This window comes from Protopterus annectens, chromosome 1.part1 (assembly GCF_019279795.1).
Source record: "Protopterus annectens isolate FY-2018-M chromosome 1.part1, PAN1.0, whole genome shotgun sequence".
Taxonomy (NCBI): Eukaryota; Metazoa; Chordata; order Ceratodontiformes; family Protopteridae; genus Protopterus; species Protopterus annectens.
In genome coordinates, this window is record NC_056726.1 from 800,098,328 (window position 1) to 800,107,419 (window position 9,092).

The 9,092-nt window shown below is 44.0% G+C and overlaps 1 protein-coding gene across 1 annotated transcript in view; it reads left to right on the forward strand.

Moving 5' to 3' along the window:
- ACAA2 (acetyl-CoA acyltransferase 2) overlaps positions 1 to 9,092 on the forward strand; it is a gene marked incomplete in the record, with an annotated part of 508,533 nt that overhangs the window by 463,673 nt on the left and 35,768 nt on the right. The window contains 1 exon segment of the mRNA XM_044078294.1: positions 2,456 to 2,621. Within this exon segment, the coding sequence (XP_043934229.1) occupies positions 2,456 to 2,621 (166 nt within the window).

The window sequence follows — 9,092 nt, forward strand, 5'->3', positions numbered from 1 at the left end:
AAACCTGGGCCACTCCTAGTGTACACAGACAACATCAGTCATGTTGTACATAAACAGGGATGTACCAGGTCTTGCCCACTGTGCAGGTTAACACACGAAGCATGTAACTTAGCCACCCAGATTTTCATCACACTCACAGCCACATTGATTTTCAGGACAGTATGTTGGCAAACTCTTTAAGCCGCTCCCTGGAGGACCAAAGGAGTGGTCATTTAAACAGGTTTTCTATACAATCACACTTCAGTGGGACACTCCTCAAACTTCTTTGTGTCACCAGCCAACCGCTAACTTCCCCAGTTCTGCACCAGGAACACTTGTCCCATAGCTTGGAGAACAGATGTTTTCTCTTTCCAGTGGACAGGGAAATTCCTGTATGCTTTTCCTCCACTGCCTCTTCTTCCAAAAATTATTTTAAAGGCACAAAAAGAAGCACCCAAACTCCTTTTACTGGCACCCTTTTGACCAAAGCAACATTGGTCTCCCCTGATATTTCACCTGATAATGGGAAGTTATAGGAAAATACCTCTACAACCAGACCTGATCACTCAAAAAAAGGATTGCTGCTCCATGCAAACCTTCCATCTTTCACCTTGACACTATGGATGATAGGATTTTAATTCCTCAAAAACACCTATTTTCTGAAGAGGTTGTTAAAGTGCTACAAGAAGTCAGGAGACCCACTACTAGAAAATTTTACACAGCTAAATGTAAAAGGTTTTCCTGTTGGTGTCTCGGACTAGTCAGGACCTGCTGTTATCACAAGTTCCTGCTGTACTGCAGTATCTTTGTGAATTACTTTGAAGTTTGGCCTGCTCTAATATAAAAGCTCACCTGTCAGCCATCAATGCCTGCCTCCCCCTTAGACCTCCACTCATGACTAGAGCAGAGGTCATGCTTTTCCTCAGGGGAGTCCTACATCTTAATCCACCAAGAAAACCCATCTCTCCCACTTGGCATCTCGATTTTGTGCTAAAGCTTATACTGCCTCCGTTTGAACCAGCATCTTTCACTTCTCTAAAATTTTGTACTTGGAAAGCTATGGCTCTAACCTCTGCTGGGTGAGATTCTGAGTTAGTCTGTCATGGCCCTTCCCCCTTTTCTTATTTTTCACAAGGACAGGGTGACACTCTGGGTTTATCCATCCTTCATGCCTAAGGTAGTGAACAAGCTGTCCCTCAGTCAGGCCATTCACATTCCCATTTTCTTTCCCAATTCCAAAACAGGGGGAAAGAATCTTACTTTCTTTGGACATTCACAGGTTACTTGGATTTTATGTGAACAAAGCTAAATCCTTCTGAAGGACTGACCAGATGTTCTTCGTGTTTCACTGTTGCAGTCATCACTTGTGGGTTATCCCGGCCAGAATACCAGAGTAAAGATTTTCCCTCCTGCATCAGCTGCTGGTCGCCAGGCACTGACGTCAGTTCGTCAGTGGTATAAAGCAGGCCAACTGACACCATTACATCAGTCTTTTTTGCCGTGGAGCCCAGTTGTTTGTATCTTTTTTGAGCCGCAAGCTGGGTTAGCTGGTCTCCAAATTGTTGTAACTTGGATTTCTAAGGCTGTCTTTCTACTACTCGCACTATGGTAATACCTTGCCTTCTTGCCCGAAAGCACATTCCACTAGGGCAGTGGCTTCCTCACAGGCTTTCTCCAAGGGCGTAGATGCCAGATCTATATTGGAGACTGCCACTTGGTCCTCTGTACACACCTTTACGAAATACTACAAAATGTATGCTTTGTCCTGGTCCAGGACAGCCTTTGCTAGGCCAGTCCTGTCTGAACTGCTGGACAACTCTCCTACTTAGTAGGCAACCACACTTCCTTGCTCCTCCAGCTCTGGGAATCACCCATATGTCAGGAATACTGCAAGAGCATAGTACAGTTGTGTAAGAACTTGCCATAAAAGTATATGGAATACTTCTCACTGTTGCAGTATTCCATCCTACCTTCCACTCCGTCTTCTCTACTTCAGTTTGATTTTCTTTTTCTTCTCCCTGTTTTACTTTAATCTGTACTCTGTTGCATGAGAAAAGAGGAGTTTTCTTACCTATTTGATCTACACCCCTCCTAGTTAACCAGTCTCTCTTACAGTAGGCTTCATGCCACTGGCTTAGAGATGGATCCTCAGACTATATGAACGTGGATCCTCAAACTATGCCCACTTTTATATCTCTGTGCTTATGAACTGAGGTCATGCATCAGATGTATGATCTCAGGAAGGTAAACCTTTGGTGCCCTGCCGGACATCAGTAGTAACAACCCATATGTCAGAAATACTGTTAGCAGTGGTCAGCAGGACCAGTACCATTGTAGTAATTTCTTAAACAACTGTACTTGGTTTTGTTACATTATTGTTTCTCCTTGAATTTGGTTTGTTTCCTGGTTCTTACACCTTCAGCACTGTGGTCTATATGTTGAATATCTCCAGTTAACCTGTGGCCTGCTGTTTCAGGGCAGGATTCGGGACATTTTACAGCTGAGTTGGCTCCTATTGAGGTGAAAAGCAAAAAAGGAAAGCAGACCATGAGCCAAGATGAGCACCCAAGACCCCAGAGTACATTGGAGCAAATGGCTAAACTTCCTCCAGTTTTCAAGAAGGATGGGACAGTCACTGCTGGAAATGCATCGGTATGTATATATTACTACATGTTACCACTTTATTAACAGATGAGCAGCTAGTGAGGTCAACAGTAGATTCATTTGATAAAGTGATAGATTTACACCACATATTAAAACATTTTTCTAAAAGCCAAATGCATCTTTACAGGCTGATAACAGTTGAGACACTGTTTTGCCATGCAGTTGTAGGTTGAGTTTAGTCCTGACTACTTGTACACTTTGAATATTTTCACCAGGGTGTAGGTGTTCTTCCCAAAAACAAGTGGTCTGATTGCCTGTTTTTGCTTATTTTATTTACTGTTAACCCCCGTCATACCTGAAAAGGGTCTGAGGGGGGCCATTTCATTTACAAATCGGACCTTCAGCATTCTAGATCTCTGGTGTAGTCAGGCTGACATTAAAACTCCAAAAGTAGTAAAATGTCACATTAGTTTTTTTGTTTAGTATAATGATCTCCACTTCTGAAGGTACAACATTCCACTGCCTTATCTTGTACTAATTACCCACATGATGTGTCGAGGTCCTACGCTGACAATGTAGACATAAATAACATGTTAAGTGAATGTCTGGCAGTATGCACTTGTTCTGTAAGAGCAGATTCTCAGCACTGAGTGTTAGTACGCCAGCAGTGTACAGTGACATACAAACACTGTGCTAGGTGTTCTGTTCTTTTCATATTTGTGTGTTGTTTGTCCAAGACTGTGTGCTGTAATGTAAGTCTGTGAATCCCAGATGAACCAGACATTGTTTTCCTTTCTTCTTTTTCTATAAGCAAAATTTCAGGTCAGTTCACCCTTCCACATGTGCACATTTTATAACTGGGAATCTCTGTGGATGTCACAGCGAGTTGTAATGACTTTTGCAGTGGGAAGTAGATGCCTGTTTTGGGAAAAGGTACTTCATCTGTTAACCATAAGGATCACTGTTACATTGTAATTCATTGCCTATGGAGTTATGCTGCAGGTGCATGTCTGAGGTATCCAGTCCAGTTTCCAGACATTTTAGACTTACTAGTTCATGTCTGTTTTAACTATTCCACAGATGTCAATAGGATACATGTAGAAAAGGTAGAGGTGCTTGTGCCATCTTAAGTTCTTTGCTGCTCATGGCATTCAGACGTCTGTGTCTGGTTTCATCCTAACTAGCCTGAAGAACTGCAATAAATACCCAACTTGGGACTGTTTTTTTATTCTTCTGTACCCTTTTTTTTTTGCATTGTATTGACAGCATCACTAAATATGCAAATTGGAGATATTTCTGGGACAACTATTGTCCCTGCAAAACGTCACCAACAAGCATGTTTATGGCAGATGCCAGAAAAGGGAATTTTAACTTCACTGACTTTTCCACCTTGAACCTTTACAAACTGAGCAACTGTAAGCTGTCTCTAGGGCTAGCCATCATGCATATATTTAGTGTGTAGAAGGAGGCTGAGTCATGGTTGTGGGATCTCACCTATGCACAGCCTGAAGCCTACACCAGACTCCGTGCAGGCCTCTTCATCTGACACATGCTGCTTTCAGCTTGTGGTAATATCACACACTGGATGTTCTTATAGTTCAGTGTTATAGTAAGTACTGTGAGATTTCCTGCCTGTTGAAGCCCAGGGCTGTCTCAAATATCAGATGTCACCTTCCCCCATGGCACAGTGGACACATTTTTCTTCTGACATCAGGGTGTCTGTGGTATAAAGGGTAGTTAACTGACACCATCTTCAATCATTCTTGTTTTCTGAAGCTCAGTAATCATCTCCCATACACATGTAGTTGGTATGAAACCAGGGAGATCAGGTAAGTATCCCTCTGGGGAATGTTTTCTTCAAGTAGTTCTTCTGTATTGTCCACAGTGCACCTTTTTTAATGTCTGAGCCGTCTAGAGTACGACCAGCTGTATTTACAACAGAAGTCCCACTTGTGGCCTGGGTATGCCATGGTGTCCACTGGTCCTTCCTCCACCTGTGAAAAGCAGAGGAAGAAGCATCACAAGGAAAGAGGCATTAGGAAAGCCCATGATAGAGTTTCCACATCTGATGGATCTCACAGGCTCTAGATCATCTAAGGAGATGAGGTGCTTTCACAGCCCCTTTTAAAGACTGCTGCTGCTATGGGGGCCTCTGATGTGACCAGTCAGAAAGCCATCATGTTGTCTTCAGCGTTGATATCCATTTGACTTGAAGCTCCACAGGTGCCATTTGGATCAGGAGCCACTTTGCAGACCTTGGCTTCTGTCCCCAAGATTTTGGTTAGGGAGGGGGAAGGGCATCATGCCACCTCACATTATTGTCTGTGAAGAGGTGTCTGGGGACCAGAGATGGGTCTTGGCTACCTGCCAGTCTCCTGTAGCCTTGGACTTTGATGCTAACCTGAAGCATAGGCAAAAGACCCTGAAGCATCCAGCTGTCTTTTTGCCCCAGCCTTGGCTGAATTGGCCTAAACCCCATTCTTCCTAAGTCTACTTGCAGGACTTCGTCAGATTGGCTAGGCATCTCATGGAATTTGAGATCCATACAGCCATACTCTGAACATAACACTCCTCCAGTAACCTCCACAGGTTAAAAAAAGAGGGACATTCCCCTAGCAGTTCTGATTTTCAGACTGTGTGGGGGAGACGGAATTAGCCTAGGTTGACCAGCTTTCTTCAGGCTGTTATGTTAACTCTGAGCCTGAAGAGACACCCTGGCCTCAGTCTCCTCACAGGAACAGATCTCAAGTCCTTCACTTGGGAGACTAAGTACTCTCAGTCCAAGATAAGACGCAGTAAGTTTCTTAAGCTGCTAGAGCCAAGGCCTCTTGCTGTTTCTCCAGTGAACAAGATTCTGGATGATGTTTTGTTAAATATGTACATTCAGCCTGATTTCTATCTTCTTGCCCCCATGGAATCTGTCTGAGATATGGCAACAGTATAGCAGATGCCCTATGCAAGACATATGTGGATCCAAACAAGAGAATGTTATAGCACCACTTTCATTTTAGATCAGACTCTCAAATGGGATGTGCCAGAAGTAGAATTTTTTGCTTTTTCTTGGAACAAACCATTCTGAAAGCTTTGCACATGAGCACTGCAGAAAGGAGCATGAAGGACAGATGCATTCTCATTTCTTTATGTGATCAGAGAAGATGGACCAAGCACTATTCTAATAGTGCCCTTCTAGCCAGACAGCACTACTACTTAGTACTTCTAAGCATGACCAAAGAAATAATGGGTGCTGACACAGCAGGTGAACCTGTTCAACCCAAAGCAAGGAGTCCATCATATACACCCCAGCAATATTCATTGAAGCTGGCAGGGTGGATGATTTGGTGCTAAATCTTTCCAGACATTTGTATTTTGAAGATGTCTTGTTTGCTTTTAATGATGGTAGTAGGCACATCACTAGGAAATCCTGTACTTCTAAATGGATAAGGTTCTTACATTAGTATTACCGAAACCATTACAAGCCAGGCTATCTCTTGTCTTCCATTTTCTTTTTGAACTTTTCAGAAAGGTTTGTCTTATGCTTCTGTTAAAGTCCATGCTTCCACCATCTCAGACTGTCTATCCCTCTATCTGTCTGCCTACTCTCACCTACATGTGAAACATTCCTTGAAAGGAGTCCTTTGTTTGAGATCTTCCAGAAAGAGCCAGCACCAGCATGGGATCTTAACTTTATTATAGAAAAACTTCCCCACATCCTTGAGACTCCAGCTTCAGCCACCATCAAAATGCTTACTTGGAAGCATATTTCTAAGCTGCAGGCATTGACATGTAAGGAACATTTTTTTCATTATGGAGGGAGGCCACCCATTCAAGCAAAAACATGTGACTATCCCTGCAGCATCCCTTCCCCTGCCTCTAGCCCCACTACACTCCTGCAGCATCCCTTCCCCTGCCTCTAGCCCCACTACACTTTTTCGCTAAGGTTATCACTCTCCCTGGCCAGGTGGGAAGCTGTTACCACAGACAAGTGGATCCTCTCCATCAGGCATGGTTGTGTCATGCCCTGGAAAAACTATCCCCCTCTGGGAGGCAGGGTACCATTGAACAAGTCCTAAACAAATTCATGGAAAAGGGTTTTATTCCAAGAAAAGAATGACAGTGGAGACCAATCCTAGACCTGTCCATCCTGAGCACTTACCTGAATGTACCATCTTTCAAAATGCTCTATCTTCAAACTCCTCTACCTTTCATCCTCCCACAGGCTTTCTTAGTGTCATTAGATCTCAACGACACCTACTTACACATTCCCGTTCAACTTTCTTGCAGGAGATTTCTCAAGGTTTTCTCTAGCTCTCACATTTTCAGTTTACTGCTCAGCCTTTTGATCTTTCTAGAGCCCCAAAGACTGTTCACAAAGTGCTTTTAGTGCCTGTTGTACTCAAGGAATTCATATTTTCCTCTACCTGGATGATATAATCATTGCACTTTCCCCAGGGATTCTTCAGCATCTTCAATTCACCCTCCATTATCTGACCGGTCTAGGTTTCACTATAAACTACAAAAAATCGGATGCATGATTCCTTCACAATACCTAATGTTTCTGGGAAGCGGGCTGGACACACAAAAATGTACGCCTTCCTGCCCCAGGAAAAGGTTCTCAGCCTTTCCATTACTCCCAGGACCTCTCCTCTGCAACCCATTGCTCTGCAAGGGAGATGCTAAGGACTTTGGGATTCATGGCAGTCACAGTCCCTATGCTTCACCTGGCCAGACTCCACATCCAGTGATGTTTGAGTCCATGTGGTCCCAGCACTGCCATGCCTTGGACACCCTGATTCCCCTCTTCTCTTGTCGCAAGAAGGAGCTTATTTGGTGGAAGGGACAGATCGTCCTCAACCCAGGATTACCTATCACACCTCCTCTTCAACAGGTTCACACGGATACCTTGGATGAGGTGTGGGAGGATGGACAGGATCACACAGAATGCAGGGGAGATAGCAACCCCATTTCCTGAAAAAACACATTAACCTGAAAGAAATTACAGCTCTCTTGCAAGCTTTTCACATTTTCACGCACCTTTAGAAACCAGGACCACTCCAAGTGTACAGAGACATCACAGTCATGTGGTGTATAAACAGGGAGGCATCAGGTTTTGCCAACTTTGCAGGTTAGCACAGGAGGCATGACGTTTGGCAACATAAATGAACATCATACTGTCAGCCACATATTTCCTGTCTCAGGACATGGTGCTAGCAGATTGCCTAAGTTGCTGCCTGGGAGGACCCCCATGAATAGATCTTGACTGAGAAGTCTAGCACAACACAAGACTTCAGTGTGACACTCCATACATAAACCTGCTTCACCAACCAACCAACCATCAGCTTCAGCAGTTCTGCAACAGGGACCCTTGTCCCACAGCCTGGAGGACAGATGCTTTCTCTTCTTTCCCTCTGTCTCTCATTTCAGAAATTTTTCTCAAGGCACAAAAGGAGATTCCTGCTCCTGTTTACTGGTTCCATTTTGGGCTAGGCAACATGGATACCCTCTGCTATTTCACCCAGCAAAAGCAAATTACAAGAGGATTCATCTGCAGTTGGACCTGATTACTCAGTAAAAAGGATTACTGCTCCACCCTTCAGCATAACTCAATGGATGATGGGATTTTAACCCCTGAAATACATCTTTTATCTGAAGAGGTGTAGTACAAGTCCTGCAACAGGCTAGGAGACTTACTACCAGAAAATTGTACATGGCTAAGTGGAAAAGGTTTTCCGTCTGGTGCTGCAAACATAGTCAGGATGTGTTCTTAGACTGGGTCCCTATAGTACTGCAGTACCACTGCGAGCTCCTTCGATCAGGCTTAGTCTACTCATTGATAAAAGCCCATTTGTCGGCTGTCAAGGCTTGCTTCCCTCTTAGCCTTCCACCTTATGTTTAGGCTGAAGATCAAGCCTTATCTCAGAGGAGATGTTCTTCGTGTTTCACTGTTGCAGTCATCAGATTTGGGTTACCTGCTTGTAGTAGCCCTCAGTTGGCCTGTTTATCAAAGTCTTGGGTCCTGCGTCAGATGCTGTCTCCTCTTCCATGAAGTCAGGTAGTCAGGGGTATAAAGCATGCAGCCGACGCCATTACATCAGTCCTTCTTGCTGTGTGGTGCCCGAAGCAGAAGCAGTTTGCAAGTGCCAGTAGGCCAACTCCTGAAATTTTCGTTTTCGAGTTTCAGAACCGAAGTCTTCAACTAAGCTCCCATAGGGGAACCTTTTTCTTGCTCTAAACCGATGTCAGTAAAAGTTAACAATTGTATTTCTTGTGGAAAGCAAATGCCTCATAAAGATTTTCATTCGTACTGCATTACTTGCCTAGGCCCAGACCACGACGTACCTCACTGTCGGTTTTGTGCCTTATTCAAACCTCAAACTATTCAATCTGAAGTAGGATATTCATTTGTCTGCAACCTGTGGGTTATGGATCCGATATCGGATCCGAACCGCATGGCTTTTCCAGCTATGGATCCAAGCTCTCAGCTCCTCCCACCTCGACTTTCCACATTTGGG